At 44.0% G+C, this 23,635-nt stretch overlaps 2 protein-coding genes across 4 annotated transcripts in view; one reads left to right on the top strand and one right to left on the bottom strand.

The window, feature by feature from the left end:
* Nucleotides 1–11,971, top strand: part of LOC122530679 (fibroblast growth factor receptor 1-like) — a 121,673-nt gene extending 109,702 nt beyond the window's left edge. For all 3 annotated transcript variants that reach the window (XM_043657839.1, XM_043657838.1, XM_043657837.1), the window contains one exon: nt 9,768–11,971. In XM_043657839.1, the coding sequence (XP_043513774.1) occupies nt 9,768–9,869 (102 nt within the window). In that variant the 3' untranslated portion in view covers nt 9,870–11,971. The remainder of the gene's footprint in view (nt 1–9,767) is intronic.
* Nucleotides 11,972–18,829: 6,858 nt separating this feature from the next.
* The window catches only part of LOC122530694 (zwei Ig domain protein zig-8-like), a 19,261-nt gene continuing 14,455 nt past the window's right edge, over nt 18,830–23,635 (bottom strand). Inside the window, exon 6 of the mRNA XM_043657877.1 lies at nt 18,830–22,004. Within this exon, the coding sequence (XP_043513812.1) occupies nt 21,904–22,004 (101 nt within the window). The 3' untranslated portion in view covers nt 18,830–21,903. The remainder of the gene's footprint in view (nt 22,005–23,635) is intronic.

Genomic DNA, 23,635 nt, shown 5'->3' with positions numbered 1-23,635 from the left:
GAGAATAGTAGAACAGATTCGAAAATTCTATTTTTCGAATTTCTAATTCTCACGATTGAACGCTATGGAACGCGAAACGAGAGATTGCTAATTTCCTAAGTTAATAACGATTTCCATTTTCCCTAAATACGAAACAAAACTCGTTCGGTAACAGAGAAATACGATCAGCTGGAAATATGCAGCGGGGCTGTTAGTGGGAGGGGAAAAAAAAAAAAAAAAAAAAAAAAAAAACAAGAAGTGGACGATCGCCGTATGAAAAACTGGTAAATTGATCGATCAGTTTCCATATAAAATACTTGTTTCGCAGCTAAATGAAAAACGAACGAGAAAGCGTCGTTGATTATCGCCGGGCGTGCAACATTCCGCACCTCTCCCCCGTATCGATACAGAGCGAGAGATATCGATCGCGTTGATAAATCAGAGTGTTTCCCGGCCGATTCGCCGCACGGTTTTTCAAATTGCGAATTTACGCGAGTTTATGGATCCGGTCGAGTAGCTGCTTTCGAAAAGAATTACCGCCCGACTGGAATTAAACGCTACCAGTCACTGGCCGCTTCGGCATCGAGATGATTTTTACGAGCTCAACCTGACGCAAATACTCCCTCGTAAATAGCGCTATAAATGCCGCGTAAATTGCGTATCTCGATGAAACATCGTGTAATTGTAAATTCTCGCGGCTCGAGAAGGAAACGATCTAGTTAGGAGATCGTTCGTCAAAATGGGTTGAAGAGAAATTCATGTTATCGTGGATAAAATTTACGTCGAATGGAATTTAGCGTGCTGTAGAAAAAACTGGAGAAACGTTACAATTTGCAGTTATTGCAAGTATTCGTGATTATAATCACGGAGCAATAACGTTGAAGAAACATTGGCCGCGGTATGAAATTTCACGCACGAGAGTGGGAATTAATTAATTAACCTCTGGAATGTTTAGTCGGTGTTGGAGTTGAGATACCTGAAATAATTAATTTATATCAAATGATACATCAATCAACAGTATGAATGTGTTTCAGTATTAGTTTAGTAGATGAATTTTACATTTTATCTGATAAACAGAATTGACAAATTTCTTCGAAGCACGATGTAATCAGCTTTCATACAAATTGTATCAATGTATGATCATAGATCTTATCAGATCTATTGAAAAGTTAATAAGAAACGTATTTTTAATTTCTTATGCGACTCTCGTTTTTCTCATCAAACTCTTGAACTATTTTAACGAGAGTTGAAAAGGATTAGTAAAATCGGAAATATCGACTTACCTCTGAAACAACGCGATGATACACCATTCTCTAGCACAATTCCTTTTAAAACTTCAATTGGAACGAGTCACTTTGTCATTTTTCGCTACACCACACTCAAAGTCTCGATAACAAACTGACGAAGTTTCGCTAAACCGCACGATGGTAGTAAGTTAAATAATAATCTTCGGTTAACAGTGAAGATTTGTTTACAAAATACATAGAAAATATTACGTAATATTATCAACGTGTTCGGACAGATTCCACGATGAAAACAAGCGTTGACCATAAGATCATAAATCAGACGTCCGCGTCGAGTTACTGTATCATTTCGAACGGATTACAAGTTTACGCGTTTCATCGTGGATTCGTGGCTCATTGTTTGTATCCCCGGGTGACGGGGATTAAAGGCGCCTCGTCAAAACGAGTTTCCGCGGGTGCATCGCCGAACGTCAAAAATATGCGGGTCCCATCGATCGGCGTAATTAACTGCACCGCGCGTGAAAGTTAACTTAAATAACGAGCGAGTCCGGGCTTCGGTTTTATTAATCGATCCGCCGCGGTCGAACGAAATCGGCACGGTGTGATTAATTAATCTGCCGGCGGCTGTAAAAGGAACCCGGAGAGAAAAATGACTTGCCGCTCGGCTTTCTAACGAACGTCCGGAACCGTCGAAAACGATCCCTCGTTAATTTTTCACGCGGCCGGCATAATTCGTCCGCGACGATCTCGTTCAGAAGTCGAGCGAATGTTTCGGTCGTCTCCTCTTCCGTGTTTCTTCCGTGGAACGTGAGGTTACTTGAACAAACTTTCGATACCCTCGAATTCAACGCCCCGTCCAGAGGTTCTTCGAGATCTCTTCGATTTTTCTTTCCCGTTGCGTCGCGATGTTACGAATTTTTGGCAACGAAATGTACATACATCGAGTAATAATAATTCTAAATAGTTCCGTATGGAATTATACACAGAACTGTTTAGAATTATTAGAATTTAGAGCTACATTATACTGAACTATATACAGTGAGGTGCAAAATTGAGTCAATAACAAAAATTTTTGAGAAAAATATTTTTCATTGTTAAATAGAAAAAAATTCTGGTGCAAAATTGATTCTATGTTTTTTAATTTTCTCTATCAGGAAGAAACCTAATCGTAAAAGTTAAAAAATAGCTTCAGTTTCCTAAAACTATAAAGAATCAGATAGTCAAGTTTATTTTCATGTTTTTATACTTTATTTAACAATAAAAGATATTTTTCTCACAAATTTTTATTATTGACTCAATTTTGCACCCCACTGTATATAAATAGTTGCAAACTACTGCACACATTTATTATGTTATTAAAATATATATATGTGTGTGTGTGTGTATATATATATTTTAATAACCTAATAAATGTAGTTTGCAACTATTTAATAAAATGTAACTGTCACATAAACTTCTACAAACTTACAATTACATACTCAAAGTCACTACCTTTAATTAAAAAAAAAAAGGGAGAAAAAGTTTTCGGTTTGTTTCTATATAGCTTTACATTGCACGGTGTTATTGTAGAATTAATATTAATATTCTCATCGAGGAAGCTGAGTGAAATTAACGTCGGCCGAAATCCCATCGATACAACCGGGCCGCGGCGCAAGAAACGTCATTTGGCTGATTCGTCGAACGCGGCGCGCGCGCGCGCGCGCGAGATTTAAGGACTTTTCCGGAATGGAAGCGGAACGAGCAAAAAACCAGCGAGGTACAGCGTGCCAGTCCGCGGCTACAAACAGTCGGCTTTTTGCCCCGGGGAGAAGAGACCGGATTGCTGTCTGAGCTAATTCTTATGCGATCGTAAATAACGTCGCGCATATATCAAAACTTACAACGGGGCTCCCACCGTTGGTTCCGGCTCTAGGAGTAGTTCCCGCTCCCGCATCTTGCAACAATCTCTCTGTCTTATCTCTTTGCCTCTCTGCCCTTACGCTCTCTCCTTACACTCGTTCGTCAATCCCCCGTCGTCTCGCTCTTCGTCGTCCGTCCACCATCCTCTCTGCATCCGTCCGCTGGATAGAGTCAGATCCAAGCCACGCTCTCGCCTCTCGTTCGGTGACAGAAGCCGCCAGAAGCACTTCCACCGGCCAGATTAAAGATACAATCCCGCGATTCTATTAATTAAGAAAGTTAATTACGCCAGGATTCAATTTTCCTAATTGCACATCACCGTCCCTCTCCTTTTCCCTATTCCGCCTTCTTGTCTACAGTCCTACTCCTCGATATCTTCATAGCCGTCCCGACACCGAAGGGCACTCCAACAACCGTTCGTTTCGTCCTCCAGAGAAGTTTTCGCCAACCCTCCCTCCTTCCTTCCAAATCCCTCTCGTCTTTCGCGGTTCTGCTCATTTATCCATTTCGCCGTCCCATTTCCTTTTCGTCTGTTCGTTCCATTCCATCCACGACCTCCTCTCTTCCATCGTTCTCCGTTCGTTCGCCGTTCGTTCGCCGAACTATCCGTGAGTCGATGCTTGTTTCCGCGAAAAGATGTTTCCGCGAAAAGATTTGTCCGCGTCCACGGAGCCACCGAATTCCCGACGAAATTTCTTCCCCCGGACTAATCTTCCGGAATCCGTAGCGAAAGCTCGCTCGCTCGTTCGCGTCTTTGAAGTCGGTCGTCGGTCGGGCGATTTTAATATTTGGCTCGTATTCAGAGCGCGCTATTAAGGACGGCGATGAGCTCTCGGCGCTGTTGTTGCTCGGATTACCGAGTTGAACAGGTCTCGGCCACCCTTTGCGAGAAATTTTGGCCAACGAGTTCGGCCGGCTCTAATGGCAGCAGGAAACTGCAGTTAAAAGCTAGCTAGCGAACGACGTGTTGTCTAAGAATCCCTCCACCTTCTTCCTCCTTTTGCCGTCTTCTTTCGTGAAATTGGCGAGCTTCTTTCCTTTCCTGCTTTCCTTTGAAATTAGCGCCAAGTTCGAAGAGGAAAACGCGTTCCAAGTGGATCCAATTGTAGAGAAAGTCGAGAGTTTACGCTCGATCTTATTTTCTTCTCGTCGATCAACCGATCATCGCGAAAGCATCGAGCTTGACATTTGTTTGCTTCGACCGTAGAGATTCGAACGCTCTCCAAAACCTCCCATTTGGAAGTTTGAGTCTCTGACATCTCTGCTCTGTACCCGGATCGTGAAAAGAAGATCGCATATAAAAATGCAGGAAAATTCGTTCGAACTGGTTATCGGTAGAACGATCTTCCCACTCTTACGAGCGAACGAAATTCCAAGATTATAATCTCGAATCCGGTGGCAGGAATGATATAACGGTCGTAACGGCGTCATCGCGCGAAGCACGCGAGTATCATCATTGACCTTAATAAGATTCGCCGCGCGGAGTATGGTTTAAGGCTAACGCAGGGCCTTGCGAGTCAGCCTTTAAGAGGCGGCGCCGATCTGGCTCAAGCGTGGAGGTTGGCGTACGGCCCTATTGGGTCACTGGTAGTGGTAATGGATCGCATAAATCAGCCATAAGTGCCCCGCTAAGCTAGCCTACCGAGCTTACCAAAGAACTGTACATCACCGGCGCGCCGCTCCTCGCTATCAGACGCTACGAATTAAATATAGAATGCAAGCGATTAAAGAAAATTATTAAGGCCAGATGGGGCAATCTGTGGCGTTCAAACGATCCTCCGCTCCTCCGAGAGTGGAGGGAAGCTTTATCGCCGCGAATTATCGTGCCCCCATTACACCGCTAATTGGACCACGATTTTGCTCATTGTTTCTCCCGGCCGTGCACGATTTCCAGCTAAACTCATTGCTTTCATCGTCCCGTTGTCCACGTGTATCAACGACATTAATTACCATCCTTTTTTCCAAAGCGACAATAACGTTCGACGTCCAATGGTCGTCCGTTTCCTCTCTCTTTCTCTTTCTCAATCATGATCGCTGTTGGTCGGTTCTGGATTTCTGAGTGGATTGCAAGAGCCACATTGTCGGTATCAATTTGTTAATGCGAAAGTCTGCCTATTATCACGAAGAGAGAGAGAGAGAGAGAGAGAGAGAGAGAGAAAAGTTAGCACTACGAATGGAGTGATCTACAAGCGCGAGAAGTTGCGCAAGTGCAACTCCGACTGGTCCAGCTTCACCGAAGGAAATAGTGTCCATTCGCGTTTCGCAAACCGATCCTTCTTCCCCAGTACCACTTTCCGCGAAATGTTTTCGCAGTCATTAGGCTGATCGGTGTTCAAAGTTGCGCTTGTACGCAGTTGGCGATCGTGCGACCGAGTGAAAATCCAGAGAGAGAGAGAGAGGATCGGTGATCACAGTTTGACATTTTCTCATACGTCGCATACCATCGGAAAAACCGGGTTGTTTCGCTTGTTCGTGTCGGCGCTGTTCCGAAACGAATGGAATCGCGAAAGAGAATGGTATTTCATTGGGCACGTTAATTGCCGATGTTCAGAAATTTCACGTCGACCGTCAGTGAAATTGAGCTCGTTTCATCGAGCCGGATATATTCAGCGGAGCTTTCAAACCCCTTCCCTTCCACCGTGAAAATTTTGATAGAGAGAATCGAATAGTATGAAATTTCTCGCTCGCGACCGGCAAGTTTTCTGCCCTCCAACCGTTCCTCCTAGCGTGGAGCGTGAGCCGCCACGCGGTGGCTCTTTTTTAATAACACCGTGGGACAAGAATGAATTTTCTTTTGCTTCAATTCGCCCAGGAAATTTAATAATATCGCCGAGGCAAGACGAGTCGCGCGACCGTGCGAGGAACGAGGAGGAAAAGAAAGGGGCGGAAGATGAAATTTGGAGCCGTATAAACGGTAGCTTGGGGAGTCGTTAGGTATTAAACTCCCTACTAACTTTAGCGTGATGTTGCCTCTGCGCACCGAGCACCGTATATATATTACATATATACGTGTATATGTATATGTGTATATTTGAAAATCTCGAAAGTAGCCATGAATCTCGAGGCGACATATTGGTGCACCGGGATCTGCACCGAGGGGAAAAAAATATAACGTTGAAACTTACTACGAGTGCGACCTTGTAAATCACTCGCAACATTTTGACCAAAGATACTGCTTCTAATGTATTGAACTGAATATACGGTTTCTATCTTGTATGCCTATTATATGAAATTTTATTAGTGTGACGCTGTAGATATTGGAAATTAAACCTGAAATTGAATACGTGAAAGCTATCAAACATTTTGCAGACACCATGAAACGATCAATTTAATTGTATATTGATAAGCTTAAATATTCAGCGGGGCCATGTTTAACACTGATTACATATTTAAGACCACTGTTTACGTTAATGAGGGAAACATTGCTCGATAATTTGGTGAAAATATAATTCCAGCAACATTAATAAACGTAAGTAATTTTTCGTTCAGTCGAACAAACGATTGATAAAATCAACGTCATATTGCAACTCTTTTCCATACATGTATTTATGCATTTCCCGATTGATTTTAAACGACAAACGTGTTTCATTATGCCGCTAATAAAAATTTTAAAATGTTTTGCACACACGTACGCGCATGAAACGCAGACGTAAAAGTGTTTTTTATTACACGTCGCGTAATATCCTTCCCAATGCGAATTTAACGTCACTGATCATTGACCGATGGATTTATTCGAATATCATTCTTCGATCTGAATGAATCTCGGCGACAGGCGTATTCGAAACACGGCCAGACTCCGAAGATCATCGACTAATGCCGCGTAACCGAAAATCCATCGATACCCTGCCACTCTAATTAAACGCTCAATTGACCAATAGTGTATCGGGGCAGCCAATTAACCATCCTTGATACCCACCCTCGACAAAGGACGAGAAAGTGGATCGTGCGCTGATGTCCGGAATCCGTCGTGATCTTCTGGCCACGAGGCGCCAGAACTAGAACAGACTGCCGAGGAAATTGTGTAAACCGCAGATCATGGCCTCTGCCACCACCAACGCCGTTCCATCGGCAGTGAATCAAATCGCGCCTCGACAGAGATTTATATCGCGCCTCTTTACCTCTGAATCCTCTCTTCCCCCACCAGCTCGCATTAACCAAGGAATTTCCAATTGCCGATTCCCAATTGATCGGAAATTGGTATTCTCCCTATGATTTATAATTCCCAACGGTGTGTCTGGTGTTTAGCCTTTAGAAAGCAGAGTTGCGACGTGATTTGCTAAACTATAATATCCCGACAGATCGGTTGTTTTAAATCGTAGTCCATCGAGCATACCGCGCCACTGATACGAATTTCATGCGAACGTCTGACAGTAAATGGCCCCTACACGTTACAGTACACATGGCCCCATGTTACGCGACTTCAGGAATTAATACCGATTAGGAATTAATGCGATCAGTCACGATCGATCTTCGTGAAGGAATTGCCGCTTCATCCAGTAATCTAATAATTAGAAGATTGAAAATCACCCGAGGGACATTTCCGTTATCGACGATATTTCGTTTCGAACAATTCCACGAGTAATTGGATCCTTCGATGAGAGTTTCAAAAAATATAACAGCGTGATAACGGTTTCACCGTCGGGGAACAAGAGGGTGAGGTAATCGCCGCGGAATTTTCAACACGAACAAACGGGCCACAGCGGTACGAAAGCAAAGTATCTCTACCCCGGCTGTAGAAAAGGAAAATGAAAATGAAAATTTATTGGTTTCCAATGTACATAGCCGGGCGTAATCTGGCCTCGACCTCATAAAGTGCTTCTATTTCCACCGCCGAGAGGATCACGCTTGTGTAATCGTGGAAGAAAACCATTAAAAAGAGTACCTAACCGCGGTCCCTCGGAGAAAGAATCGAGATCTCGAGGTCGGTGTCGGTGGTCGTAAAGGGCTGTTAAGGCGGAAGTGCGCCAACATCGCCCAGCCACCGAGAAGCCAACAACCATAATCGAAGCTTCTACATCGTTAATGACTCGGACGAACTTTTCTTACGGAGCTTCTTTTGTTGCCGCTTGAGACTCGGATGATTTTTCAACGTTTTCGAACTTCCTCTGTTCTTCTCAGCGTTTCGTTTCAATTCCCACCCTCTTCGAAAAAATTGAGCGGTTTGGGCAATCCGCGCTTAGAGACCGCAGAGAAACGTAATTATGGTAGTTACATTTCCGCCTCGTGGAGTAAATTTTTTCTCGTTCCATTACTCTGTAAATACCAATTTCAAGGAAATTATCTTTATTCGGTAGTTTAATATTTAATTTTTATAGAGTCTTTCAACTTGGAAGCTGAAGCGATTCGTTCGTTTTTATTTCTCCATTTACTTTTGAATACCGAAAGTTTCCTCTAGGATTCTCGTCGGATCGTACGTCAAGGGCCAGAAGTTCGAAGAAGAGCCCTGGCATTCGTCGGCGATAATTTAATATTAGGACGTTAAACCGCGGGAATCTTCCGCACACGTGGCCCACGACATCTTATGAAATAGATTTTGGCAACGTCAAGCGACGTTCTTGTAAGCACAGCTGAGCACGCGTACACGTGCCTGGTACCATCTGCTCGTGTCACGTTCTTTGCATTCGCGCGTGGGACGTGTAATATCTTTATTATGTGTTACGACCCTTCGAATCCCCTATGTTTCACAAAATTCAACTCTCGCGCCGGGGAAACATATTTATCTCTTTTGCGTCGACGCGCCGAGAATAATCAATCTTCGACTGAATTTATTCTATGATTTCAATCCTTTGCGCTGGCAATTGGTTCGCGGACCGTAACGAGTGACCGAATCGTGTACAATTTGTCAAATCGGACATTTCATTTTCAACAGACTGACGCCGAGTCGGAATTTTTTTTAGAACAAATTAAAGCAAGCCCGCGCCATGACAATATCTGAGGGAAACTGATGACGAAACTAATATTCAAACCAAACGAATGAATCTCCGCTTTGACTGAATTTATGTTGGAATTCGTGTCGTTTATTAAACGTTAAACAACGTTTTGTTGCAACAAATGAACATCCACGCTCCTATCTGTGACGCTTGTTACGAGCGTTAGTGTACGATATGCTCACGAATTTCGCAATTCGGTTTGAACTCACCGCGATAATTCGCAAATCCCGAATCTTTTATACATCCCGAGCGTTTCGCATTCGTGGAGTCACGATACACGAAAACGTCGAGAATAAAACAAAGAAAAAAAAGTTATTGCAACAACTTACCAAGAAAGCTCTCTCGAGAAAATCGCGATCTAGGCTTCCGACTAATTACACGTTACTCCCCTATTTAAGGGTGAAAAGCGTCCAACTGGTGGCTAAAAAGCGTGGTAATTAATGAAGACGTTAGCTCGTTCGAGGGTCCGGTGACGTAGGAAAAAAACCAATAATCCGATAGTCCCCGCGAGACGTTGATTTACGAGTGACCGGTTTCATTACTCTTTCGTGCCGGCTAACACCATCGATGCCGTTCCTCCGCCCCTCGATCGCGCGTGAATCGCTCTCGCTCCGCTTATAATCATAAATCTGTGATTTCTTGTCGATCGACAAAACTCGGGAATTCAGTTCATTGACAATGAGAAAAATTGCGTTTCATTTCTTCTCTGTTTCAGGCGAACGTACGGAAGCCATGCAACGTGACGCCGGATACGTTTCCTGCGGATGTGACGTCAGGCACTGGGCCGGGCTTCTACTTCCGTTCTCGTGGTTTCTAATACTCGCACGAAACAGCCAAACTTTCCTGCAATAGCGCACACTGCAACAGTATTTCACGCGCGTCTCTCCCTGTCTCTCATTCTGTCCCTGTTCTCTCATTCCCGCAACGCGACGCCACGGCGGAGAGAAAGTACCTAGAAATTCGACCAAACGGCGAGTTAGATCGTAAGTTAGATACGTAGAAATTATTGATAAGAGGGTAACGAGGCGCCGCTACGACGTAACGGAAACGCCAGCGTCGTTTGAATCGCCACAAAGCGACTCTCGGCTTTGCACAGATTATTCGGAGGGATTTGCAGGGTGCGCGCTTCGCGAAATAAATGCCTGAAATTAATTTGAGATTAAGTCCTCGATGGAACGGTGAATCGATCACCGGCCGAAGGACCCGTGCGTGAGAAACGTGACGAGTGGACTATTATAATTCTAGCACTTTTTTTTTCGTGGACAGAAAAAATTGACACGTGAAACTTTGTAGAAAGAGATTCCACTGAGAGACTATGTGTGAACGTTTAAAGAATATTAATAATATTATCTATGGAGAAGTAACAATACTGTTTACACTTTACAGAATATCATAAGCCACTCGAGCGATGTAAATAAATTTGTCGATTTTTCTCACACGGTCTTCGTCCCCTTTCAACAACGTGACAACGCGATTTCGCACACCGACATTTGCGAACAACTAACAAGACCAAGTGAACGACGAAACACGACGCAGCGATTGCGGGCACAGCCGAGTGGAATCGATTACGCTAGTTCAACAGGAATCGGGAATTATTGAAACAACCAGGAGCCATCTGCGCTCTCGCGAATCACCGCTCTCCATCTACGAGAGAGAGACTGCTTTAAAACCCGGCGCGCCGCGTTCGTTCGTTTTTGCAATCGGAATGAAAGTAAAATTCAAATATTTGCGCTCGCGGAACGTACGTACGTACATACGGATGGAAATAACGAATCGTTTAGCCAGTTAACGTTATTTTCTGGATCATTCTTCTCTCTCGCACGCGCGTTAAATTCCCGCGACTAAGCGAAAAGGTATTCCCTTTAAGAATTATTAAGGAGAGGTTAAAAGTGATCCGTCGAGGAAAAATGGCTGAGAACGGATGGTCAGAGGAATCTTTTTGGTACAAAATTTATTTTTTACGTAAATAATTCAGCAAGCCGCAAACGACGATCCCCGGTTGGAACGGTCCGTGTTGGAATCCGTCGTTTTTCGCCTTGCGCTCTCGCAATTCGCGACGCTTCTTTGAAAGCGTTCCTCTTCAAGTCAATGGGATTAAAGTGGCCGAGTAACGTCAAAGGACGTGCAAGTAATTTGATATCCTGTATCTTAACTCCGTCGATGTCTGCACCGGTGAGGAACCGGTATTAATGAAATTCTTTTTCTTCATTCGTAACTTGATTCGCCGAGCACGATGAAAATGTAACGCCGGCCGGCTTTTCCACGTAGAATTTTACACGCGCGCAACGATTTTACGCGGTTGTAAATTATTTCTTCACTCGGCGGGTTAAACGAGTCACTGCTTCTCTTCGTCGGGAAATTCCGCTTGCCCGATTTTATTTTACACATCTCTCGGAAGTTTCGTCGATTTTACCGAGAGGAGTTGGAGAGGACGAAATTGATACTAATTTGACGCTAATTGTTCATCTAATCGCGAATCGACAAAAAATATTTTGTATCGGAAGATGTCTCTTCTTTTTTCTTTCTTAAATTGTTGGCAAAAGTGTCGTCAAAATTCTTGTTCTCGTACGAGAGACCAGAAACGTCTGATCAACGACCGATCTATTCTACTTATTCCTGTCCAAATATCTTAACACTAGGATGAAGATTTATTTCAAAATTTTTTCGTCTGATTTCCAGAAGTTAATGACTTAAGTTGATATATAATTGATCAGCTTTTAAACGTTCTTAAACGCGCACAATTTGCACCACGATTAAGATAGTATTTATTATTTGCGATATTGTAAGTAGATCTTTAATCATTACCGACGACGAATTGATCTGTACATCAGATCCACTAGGTTTACAATGGCACGAAGATATTTAACTGTACCTCTAGATTTATTTAACCTTTGTACGATATTTCTGAAATAAAACCCTTCGAACAACATAAATCGTCAAATTCTACTATACCCTAAACTCCCGAATAGTTTAAGACCAGAGCAATTACAGTGATTAAAATGATCGATTGGTCACAGAAATTTGCGAGTTTAGGAAATTGGGGATTCGGTGATGCGTACTTCAGTCTTCACCTTTCTTCCACCTTAAAACGAAAACGCTGCTAAATTGAAAACGAGTTTGAAACGGAATCTGAATGCGAAAGAGAACGCCGATCCTCTCGGGTGAAAATTCAGAAAATCAGTAAGCCCGTGACCCAGAACGAAGTGTCTCGAGGCTCGAATCGGCCGCCGTTCATGACGCTTGAAAAATCGTTTCACGGATGGCGGATTCTCATCGTTCCCGAGCACTTTGATGCGTTATGAATTACAAATAACCCGGGGCCGGTGGTTTTTACGCGGTCGAATGCCAGGGTGACGAACAAATTAAATATTTGATCGTGCTGGTGAATCGGGACGACGCGCCACGTTGCGGGATAGACGAACGTGTTACACACCCTCTCCTCTGCTTTCTGCCCTTCGACACGCGCGTGTCCATCCGTTACGTAATCCTGTCCGATCAGGAGTTTTTACACTCCGCCTCGTCCTTTTCACACGGCTCCGACAACCACCTCCGCGCGACTTCACAATGCCCTCGTGACACTCGAACTTTACGTACCAACGCTGATAAAAGCCGTGACCGCGGCATTATGGATCGTTCGCGTCGAAGCAACGACAGTCAGGATAAATGGAACGACACGGGACGTAATTAAATAGTCAAATGTGTAGGCGTAACTGACACGCGAAACCCTTCTTTGGGATCCTTTTTTCAATTCGATTAAGAATGGGTGACTGGGTATTTCGTGGACTGGAATTTTCCGAATTTTCTTCACGCGTTTCAGTGTACTTTTTTTTTTTTTAATCAGAACGTTGCAATAAAGCTATAAGAAAGTTCGTAGTAATGTAGAAGGTGGATCCTTCGTGGAATCTTCTGGAGAATTTCGAAGGCTATTATTTGATGCGCATTCACGTTCAGCACAAGAATTCGTTGAATCCGTGACATTCCTACAATCTCAGTACAATCGTTCGTTACTCTAACATTTCGCTCCGATTTCTAATTTGCTCTAAACTCGGAAGTAAACGCTTCGAACCTCTGAAACGTCGTCCGACAGCCAGTAAAATACCTTCGACGAGAATTTTTCGAACGCGGGCCACAATCTTTAATCGACCGCCGTGAGGTGATGGGTAAGTTTTGTCCGAGTTTTAGCCGCTGAACAATGAAACCTCGGATCTGCTTGGCGAACCGTTAGAGGCGAAATTTGTTGAAGTCGGGCAAAAAGTTGGCCGGTCGTCTTGCACAGGCCAGTGACACTGGCGGAGATCGGGTGAAATGGTATTCTGCGAGCGCGGAATGGAACGAAACTGGATGGTTTGAGGGTGAACCTGAATGACAAGGCTCTCGACCGGAAACAGTTACCGCTGGCTACACCAGCGACGGTGGTGGTCCTATTTCAGCTACAGTGTGTGCGTGTGTGTGTGTGTGTGTGTGTGTCCGAACTTGAAAAATAATTTAGCACGCAGTAATGTCCTGAATATAAAATTTCTCGGGCCAATTCCTAGGGGGCGGAAAGAGCGGGATCGGGCTTCCGGCTGGATTTTCATTTATAAATTCCGAAAACTTCGAGGCTAGAGATCTCACGTGAAATTGCTTCAGGCACCGGGAGGCGAACAGATGGAAAGGGATTGAACCGCGGGTCTTCTAAATTAATCAGCGCCGAGCTGCAGAGAAAATTCTTTCGGATTTAACTCTCCAGCAGGGTTAAATAATGGCCTGTGATAATCACTCACGCTGGGTCGCGGTCCCAGGTTTAATTCTCGTGGATCTTGAGCGATCGGGTCGATGCTGTTACTCGTTCAATTTCTAACGTTCGCGAGATTGAAATTGAGAGCGATAATTTTCTAGTTCTTTTTACTGCTGAAAAGAACCTAGTGCTTTTCAGCGTTTCGTTTAAAAGCGTCGAGCTATCCTGCCAGTGGTGAAACAGGTTGCTGACTTCACCGAAATTTCATCCCTCGATCTAGACTGTTACTGAAGATCTGCGCGACGTGGTGGACACCGATTTCTGTGACTAATTAACAGAAACTTATTTCTCGACGTTCAACTAATAACTGTAACTTTATTCAAAAGCTACGAACACAGGAAAACTTTACTTATATTTCGAAATACTTCAAAAAATGTGAAATGTTCAAGATACTCTGATTATCTACAAATTTCGAGTATATATTATCCACGTTATATGAAAAATGTGACATAAAAAGATACATATATATATATATTTTTTTTAATGGAAAAGATACATTCCAAATATCGATAAGTCGTAAAACTCGGAGGTTTAACGACAAATCGAGATTCCCGTGTGTTCGAGCGACAATACGCATTGGAACTGGGCGATCCTCAGGATCGTTTAAAGTATCCGTTTAAAACGATGCGAAGGGTAAGGATAAAATAACGCTAAATTTACGACGGGTCGTGAATCAACATGCTTTATGATTGTTCGGTTTGCGAATGATAAAGGGCGAGAGAGAAAGAAAGAGAGAACGGAGTAGTAGGTAAACCATAGAGGTCGAACGAAGAGAGGAGAGAGGATGGGCAGGGTGAAAATTGGAAAACTGCATTGTCCAGCCGCTCTCTTTCTCTTTCTCTCTCTCTCTCTCTCTGCTCCCGAGGGACACATTCGTTAGCGGCATCGTCCACCGGCAATAAATTTCGCGTATCTTCTACATTGTCTTTCATCCTTGCTCAAATTAAAGATCAGCTCGATTCAGCAAATGCAGCAATAACAACAGCGCGATGCTTTGTGAAAAATCGTGTATCGATTAAGAGGACGTTAGTATCTAACAGACAATTGTTCAAACGAGTATGTTATGTATTTATACTAACAATTATACGTGTATCATTAAGGCGCAGAATATTTTTAGTTTTAATTATCCAATGCTCACTCGTACGAACGTCTCACTAAATATACACACGTAAATGTACAAGTTTCAAAAATTTTTTTACTTTAGCGATATAATCACGATAGCTGCGCCTAATTCTGTTGCTAACTAATAATTGCAGAATAATTTATATGAAATGTACATCACTGAGAGAAAGAATGGTCATCGCAGATAAGAAAAGTGACGAGGAATCAATAACGTGCGCGATTAATTCATTTGTTTCGCCGAAGGGTGAGAAATTTCTGCCGTTCGAATGTCTCGCAATCGAATGGGGAAATGACAATTAATTTTCACCGTCATTTGCCTCGTTACCCGGCAAACGAACGCGTGCGATTGTGTTTCCCATAAAAAAAAGTGTTTGTAATCTTGCTTTGTTGACGCGCGATTCAATTTCGCTGTAACGAATAAACACCAGCAAACGAATGTCCCGTTTTCATCGGGCGACCAACCCGCCCACGTTTCGCCCCAATTCGATAGATCCGCGTGAATAGCTACGAAAAACTGGGCCGATTTAAAGCCACTGTTCGCCGCGCGGCACCGAATTTCGTTAAGTGACGTGATTTCGATAAAAATTCAATTTACTAAAGTAATCTGCCGTGTTATGGCTATCGATATTTCTGTCAAAAATCAACCGGGGGAAGTTGAAAAAAAAATATATATATATAGAGAGAGAGAGTTGCCTGTCTTGTTGATATCGGTCGGTTGTGTTTTCCCAATTTTCCCCAAAAAATGGAAAAAAACCCGGCGAATTGAATGTTTTTCCGTTCGAACGAAAAACTTTTGTTTTTCAAACAATCGGTACGATTTATTACGGCTTCTGATTCCATTTGGATGGTTTGTTGAAGATTCGTTTTCTTGTCGAGAGAATGAAGAAAAACAAAAAAAAAAAAAAAGGAAAGAGAAAAAAGAACTCGCTCTATAAAAGACGGAACGCATCTTGGATCGTTAACTCGCGATTCAGTTTCCCCGTAACGAATAGTCAAGATCCACCGAACGCTTGCAGCCTCTGCCAGCCCTCTGAATCGCGGACGAAAGCCCGGAATTGCTCTCGACTATCGAAAAACAATTAAACCGGTAAAATATCGGCAAACAGGGCTCGATAGACGGCTGATATTTTATATCAGTCGGAGTTTCTCTCGACTTTTCCCACTGGTTTACGCGAAATATCTAACGACTCTTTTCACTGTCATATTCATACGCTTTCGTAACGACAAATCGAACGACCGTGCACAAATCATTTTCGAAAAGATTCACTTTCAGTTGGTGCAATGGGAAAACGCAATTTCCAGTCGTCGAAACTATCACAGTTGACACTCACTGTTGCATGTCCTTGAAAACTATGCGACTCGTCGATTTGAGGAAAGAAGAAAAAAAAAAAAAGAAATATTAACAAATCGAAAAATATTCGCAGAAGATTCGTGCGAGAAGATTGCTTTTCGTGGGAAGTTTCCAATAAAACTGGAACTAGTCGGAGCGGGGTTATCGAACGTTCGTGCGCAATCAACAGAGATTAGCGACCGCGAGATCGGTTCAACGACCGTTTGAAAAGTTGCTCGACCGTGGAACTATTTAAAAGACGAGTCTAGTACGGTTTCCGTTCCGCGATACGTTCCTACTCCCCTCGAAAAGCCCCGTGATCATGTAAAATTGATCTAGCCACGCGTATATCGACAATTTCCCTCGATTTTTTCTCATTCTTTCTCTCTCTCTTTCTCTCTCTCTTTCTTTTTCCCTGTCCCTCGCTGTTTAATCAGTGCACACACGAGAACGACGAGTTTCACGCGCTGGAAACTACTTCGTGCGTAAACTCGTACGCTTGTCGGACCGATGGAACAACACGACTACGTTTTCAACTGTTGTCGCCATCGGCGAATCGGTTGCTTTTCAATGACAAAAGGAAAACTGCCGAACCTCTGCAGCGCGAAAGTGAGAAAAAAGGATCCGCGCGCATTTACACCAAAGTCCCCCCCCCCGTATCACGTTCGTTGTTAAGTCCCTGATGAGACAGGATTATTTGAGCCGAGCGGGTCTCAAGCGATTTTAATTATTCAAATTTATTTTAATTTCAGCTAATCTACATTTCGAAAGTTCTATTTGACTCGTTACTGCGCAGCGTGCATACGAGCGGAACGTTCGACATAGTTTTCCGCGAGGATATAATTTCTGCTCATTAAACGGAAAGAAGTTTGCCCAATGTTAATATCCTCAGTGATTATTATAATATAATAGCGCGTGCATGTTGCTTCGTTCGCCGCAAGTTATTTTCACTTAGTTCTATAATTATCCGAATCCGAAACGTTTTCTGGTAATTACTCGAAATTTCCTCCCTTTCTCAACGTAAACCACGCAATATCCCAATATCGATGTTACCACGTCGGAGAGGAACAAAGTCGAAGCAGAAGACTTGATAACATCTCGCTCTATCATTAGTAAAGAAAAAAAAAAAAAAAAAACGAAAAGAAAAAGAAAAAGAAGATATGTACCAATATCTGTTTCATCAGCAGCTTGGTCGCCGTCGTAAGTTCTTCCCTCGAATAAATCTACAATCTCGAATGCTCTCACCTACAACAAAAGGAAGCGAAATTAAGAGAAAACGTAACCGGAAGGGTGGAAAAATAATTCCCGCGGGGAAACACCGAGTGACGCAGCACGGTGGGGCGAAGCACGAAGAAAGCTAAGTTTTGACAAGGGGAACGAAACACGCATAATCGGAAGTCGGGGCGCGTGTTTTCACCATCCCTTGCCCCGTCTTCCTTTTTCACTCTCGGTCCATTCGACGGAGCAAATTCGACAGGATCGTGGCGAGTGATTGTATCAAATCCTGCAGTACCTCAGTGCATAGTTCCATGCGCTGCTATTCACGCGGCGAATAACGTCGTGAGACACTTTGGGGGGGGGGCACTACTCCCCCCCGGTCGATTGTTTTTCGGCGACGGGCGAAATTGATTACTCCGGTGTCTGGGGAAATATGACGTAATGGCGCTTTGTCGTAAGCGTATTATATCCGGGTGTCCTCTTCCTTTTCCATAATTTTTCTTTTTTTCTCTCTCCTTTCTTTTCTTTTCTTTTCTTCCCTTTCTCACTTTTCTTCCCCTCTTTTCACACGTCGTCGTCGCCGTCGCCGTCGTCGCCGTTCTCCCCGCGAAAAGCAGGCTTGAGAGATTGAATCTGAAAATGTTCCGAGGAGAATTTGACATTTGCGAGATTAAGTGATACTTCTTGCGGTCGTGTTGCCGCTGACGATGATAAATCATCGGGATCGAATTTTCGAACGGTTGCTGCGCCCGGTCCGGTACCGCTGGAATTTTTAGGTTGAGTACCATCGATCACCTTTCTCTCTTTTCTCCCCCCTTCCCTCAACTCTGGCGTATCCATTCTCTCTCTCTCTCTCTCACTCACTTGCTCTCACGTTCTTCTTTTTTTTTTGATTCTATTTTTCTTTTTTCCCCCTGCTCTCTCTCTCTCTCTCTCTCTTTTTAAATGGTCGATGCTGTTTGGTAACCGTTCGACGTGCAAACAACAAATTCGTTTCTATTCCTGGAGCGAGGAATTGCGTCGAACGGTTGTGCAAACGCTCGAGTAATTTGCGTATCGCTTCGGCCCCGGGACAACGTGTCGATAAGAAACTCGCGCTTAAGCAGGAAAGAGGGGAGAAAAAGGAGGATACAGTTGCGATGCAACAGAGAGATTCATTGTTGGCCCCGGGGATAAGGTGGAAAATGAAATGCCAGAGACGAAACGAAACGAAACGAAACGAGAAGCAGAAGAACGGAAGAAGAAAAATAAAAGGAAAAGAAAACACGGACTGGAATGATTGAGAAACTGATATTGAAATACGGGAGTAACGAACTGCGATAGTCTGGTATTTTTTTTTTTTTATATCATCATTACATTTATTGAAACAGTATTCACGTCGATGAATATCTTTACAGTATAATAGTCTGCACTCGTTCGCCGCATTTTATACCTCTCTGCCACTTTGATTCATACTGACGTTCCTCTATAACATGGTACATTGTCGATTATGAATTTTTTTTTTTGCCGTTTTCTTACGTGTGTGTGTGTGTGTTTTTTTTCTTTCCTCCTCTGGATTTTTTTTTCCTGTTTCTCTGTTAGTATGTACAATGCGATCTAGGCTTAACTATAAATTGTGCAACATTTCGTAATTATGCGAGTCGCGGATATCGATTATCTAGTGACACAATTAACGTGTAACGTGTTCTCCCCTCGATATTTTTCTGTTTCGTTTTCTTTGATTATCAGCGATTTGAACGCGCGTTTCGAGCGGGGCTACGGTTACCGCTTCGTTTTTTTTATTTGTTTTATTTCTCGCGCGCGAGATCATTACCCTGATCTTCGCGTAACGTCGAACCCAGATCGTTATAACCGAACGCCATTCCAAAGGAGCGAGACTCGATGAGTACTCGTGATCCGGGAACAAACAATCGAAAAATCGAAGGAAATTTGCCTCCTCTCTCATCGATAACGACTATCACGACTTCTCCCCCCCCCCTCCTCCCTAGTTATTTCAATCCGATTGTAACGTCCAACACTAAATTCCCTATCTCCGAATAATATCACACACGGGGCAACGTTCGAGGAATTTCAGTTTTAGAAAACTGGCGCCTGATCGATCGTTTCGTTTCTCGCGTCTCGTTCGATCGTTCCCTCCTTCCATTCTTTGTCAGTTCGCTCTTTTTCCTTTCTCGTTCGTTTCAAACAACCAGTTTTAACCATCCTCACACGCGTCAACTTTAAAATATTGTCCTCTCACAACGACATAAATTACCGTATAAACTATACAAGAAGGAATAATATATCGTATCGCGGACCTCATGCTGCGATAGTCCACACACTGCGAAGCCCGTGCAACGTAACACCGCGTTATTCTGGCAGTCCGTCAATCTGGCAGTCCGTTTTCTCGCCCACGTGGTACAACGTTATAAAAAATCTATTTTAGACCTATGGTTAAGTCGCGTCTTAACACGCTATACCGATTTATGATATCTTCTCTTTTCACCCTTACACGTTACGTTATTTTTTTTTTTTTTTCTTCTTTATCTGTAATAAATCTATTAATTAGAGTCGCTACCGGCGTCGTGTTCTTAGTGTCTCGCGTTGAATGTCCTAAGGAGAGTCGACAGACGAAGAAGGAACGAGGAGAAAGGAATAATAATAATGAAAAAGAAAAAGACAACAATTCGCACCAGCAGAACTATATCACGAAACAACGAAACTCCTAGTAATACTGATTTATCCTGACAATAATTCGATGCTTATTCGAGATAAATGGTAAATTCTCACGCACGTCGAACGTGCCTCTCTTTACTCACGTAGTAACAGAATGCTCCTCGTTCGCGCAACGAATACCTATTAGCGATACTCTTAAAAATCGTACACGTACGCTTATCTACACACGAGCCCTATTACGCGCAAGTCGCGTTCGTAGAATTGAATAACTCTTACAAGGTAATTTTCCCGCCGTTTTTAGAGCGTGATTGCACGATCACTTCTTTTGATTAGACGATCGAACGATAAAAAGGAGAAAAACAAGAAAGAACGAAACCAACGATCGCGACGCGACCGCGAGCGAAGGAGACGAAGGGACGTCCCCTCGAAAAAGAAGAAGAAGAAGAAAAAAAAAAAAAAGAAAAACGAAGCACGAATGAAACAACCCGCGACCCCTAAGAAACAGAGAGTGAGCTGTGAAACCGTGACGTGAGCAACGACGAATCGACACGCTCGCTCTTCCCTTTCACCGAGCTCTCGCCAACAAACAGAAACATATCGAGCGTGATCAACGTGTTTGTCGTTTCTAAAAGAAGAGCGAAGACGTTTCACGCGCTTCCGTTACTAAGAATCGTGCTGATTAACTTTCGAGTCAGATTTGGGCAAATTCGTCTGACGACAGACGTTGAAGGTTCCACACTCTGAACGTCCCATACGCGAGAACCTTTATGTACAAACTGCGGTTGCCCAGATCCGACGACGACGTTGCTTCGTAATTAACCGTCGTCAGACACGTTGTACTGTACAAGCCGAACCGTCGCGACAAACTCCATCGACGAACGTCCTCCCTTCCTCATTTATATACAGAGAAACTTACTTAGGCTACCTACACGATTTAATGGTAATTAATCGGCTACCCCAACGGTCGGATCGTTGATCCGAAAAAAGGTTCGACTTCAGCGCTGGTTTCGACTGTTTCAACAGTCTCGTCCGATCCGCTCGATCCGTTCAGAGTCAACGGAGACGCGTTGCTAAGTAAGCACACGCTGGACACACTCGTTCATCGATCGCATCCGTTCCTCCTGCAGTCTCTCCCGCGAGACTCTCTCACTCCTGGTGCGTTTGTCCTTCTCGCGAGTTCACAGAGACCAAGCCAGGGACGAACGACCCTGTTCTTTCACACACGACGATTCGCGAAGGAAATCACATCACCGACGATCAACGCGGGGTGGGGACGGGACGACCAACGCAAGAACGTGGGCCGGCGTCGACCCGTCCGGGGAAATTGCTAGAGGGACAGACACAGAAGGAATGAATTTTACGGTAAAAACGTACGTGTGCGCGAAGTCGGGCTCTCCGCTCTTTCGTGTCACTGCGTTCATCACACATGGCCAAATCCCATTGCACTTTGTCCATCTCACGGCCTAGATCCGTTTCTTTCGCTCTCTTTCGTCGGGAAATCTCGCGCGATCGAGAAACGCACGATCTAGCGCGCCTGTTAAAGAGGAACGGCGGTCCCCTTCGTTCGCGTTTTATCTTTCTTTTCTTTTCGTTATTCTTTTTTTTTTTTTTTTTTTTTTTCTTTCTTTCAACGATGCCCGGTGATCTCTATGGTACCTGCGTGCCACGTACGGATCTCTCGGTCTACCAGACGAGACGAGCTCGAGCCAGCCCGGGGCTTCCAAGTCGCGCAGCTCACGAGGATACCGCTCACCTCAGCAGATTCGAGATCACCAGGGTAAAGGTTGCTAGTAGAATGGTCGGCGTGACGCCGCAGCTTCCGCCGTGTTGCATCGCCGCTGGATGTTCCCCTGCAACAGAAAGAATCCTCCGTTACAGCCTCTGTTCACTTTCGCGGACTTTTTTTTTTTTTTTTGAACTTTTCTCCCCCGTCTTCAACTTTTCTAAACACGTAAAAATCCGAGAGTTTTCGTAGAATTATGTCTGCATTCTTCCTGCACTGCGTTACAGATTTATATACAATAGCTCCAATTTGTTCGCCGATAATTCTAGTATTAACACTTCGAACTATGTATCGAATTTCACATTGAATTCCACGTACTCTTTATGATTTTGCAATCAATTTACGTGCTATATCGCAAATTTCGTCGTGATACGTACATATTTTTTCCCTTTAAATATTATTATAAAGATGGTTCAACGTAACAATCGTAACGTTCAACGTCTACCAAAACGTTTCACCGCTTCGAAAATCGTTTCCCAACTTTCTCGTCTCGCCGACCGAAACGAGGCTGCTCTGCGATGTCGAGTAGCGATCGGATTATTTAACAGGCAGACAACAGGCAGTCGATCGGTGCCAGAGCAGCCAGATTCGCAGGCGAACGATGCCAGATGTAACTAGCCACCGAAGCAGCCAGCAGCGGAAAGCACGAGGCCAGCAGAAGCATCGAGGCAACGTTAATCACAAACTATCCCCTCGGCTCGGTCATCCCGATCTCCATACATACATTTCATATATCCAGACAAATGTTAACGGTGTATCGGTCGGATGAGCGTGGCTCGATGTGTACGCAGCATCCGGCAGTAATAAAGATAATCACCAGCGGTGTACACACACACACGGTGTGTGCTATGAATAGTTGTGCGTGTCGGCTGATTCCTCGCGCGCGTGTAAACCGGCAACGTGGCCAGCATCGTTGCGATTTACGACCCGGTGGAAAATCTCGTTCGGCCGATTTCGAAGGGCGCAGCTAGCAACGATGCTGCGTCCACGTCGCGAAAAACGACATCGTTCGTCGTCAAGCTACGGTGTGGGTTTCGGGCCACCCTCCTCCGGCTGGTAATTGCGTTAATGCGCGGATAGTGCACGCCGCCACGGATAATCCTCGCGGATCCGCGCCGCGTCGATTTATCGCGAAATAATTGAAATTTGCGGTCAATTTTGCCGAGTAATCAGCTGTGTTTGAAATAACGTCGACGCGCCGCCGTTGCCGCGCTACATCCCTCGGCGTACCCGGCACGATTGTAAATTAATTATGCAGACGAACTGCGCTGCATTAATTTTCATTCGGCGTACACGCGTAGGTGTCCGCGTTTTGCTTTGCTTCGGCCGCGAGTCCACGTCGCGCGGCACCAAAAACACTCGACGACGACGCTCGATACGAAAGTGGATTGTATGGTGTCTGGATCGGCAATAGAAAGTATGCTCGATCGATATCAGTTGATGGAGTCGCGCGAGTCCTCACGAAGATTCAACCTGCAGGTTGATCTGCTTCTCATTGTGCGGTGTGATATTGCATGATGGAGAAAGTTCATTCTTATCTCGTTATTCTCCTAATTTGACTTTAATATTCGACACTATTCAGACTGCATTCTTCGTTTTGAAATTTGAGGAAAATAGTGCATAAGAAGTAAAACAGCTAATTGTTTAACGTGTTTGAGTTCTGGTTTCTTTTTTTTTTTTTTTTTTTTTTTTGAAAAA

Source organism: Frieseomelitta varia, unplaced genomic scaffold (genome assembly GCF_011392965.1).
Source record: "Frieseomelitta varia isolate USP_RPSP 00005682 unplaced genomic scaffold, Fvar_1.2 scaffold_352, whole genome shotgun sequence".
Classification (NCBI taxonomy): domain Eukaryota; kingdom Metazoa; phylum Arthropoda; class Insecta; order Hymenoptera; family Apidae; genus Frieseomelitta; species Frieseomelitta varia.
Note: the sequence above shows the minus strand (reverse complement) of the source record. Positions and strands in the feature narration are given on the sequence as shown.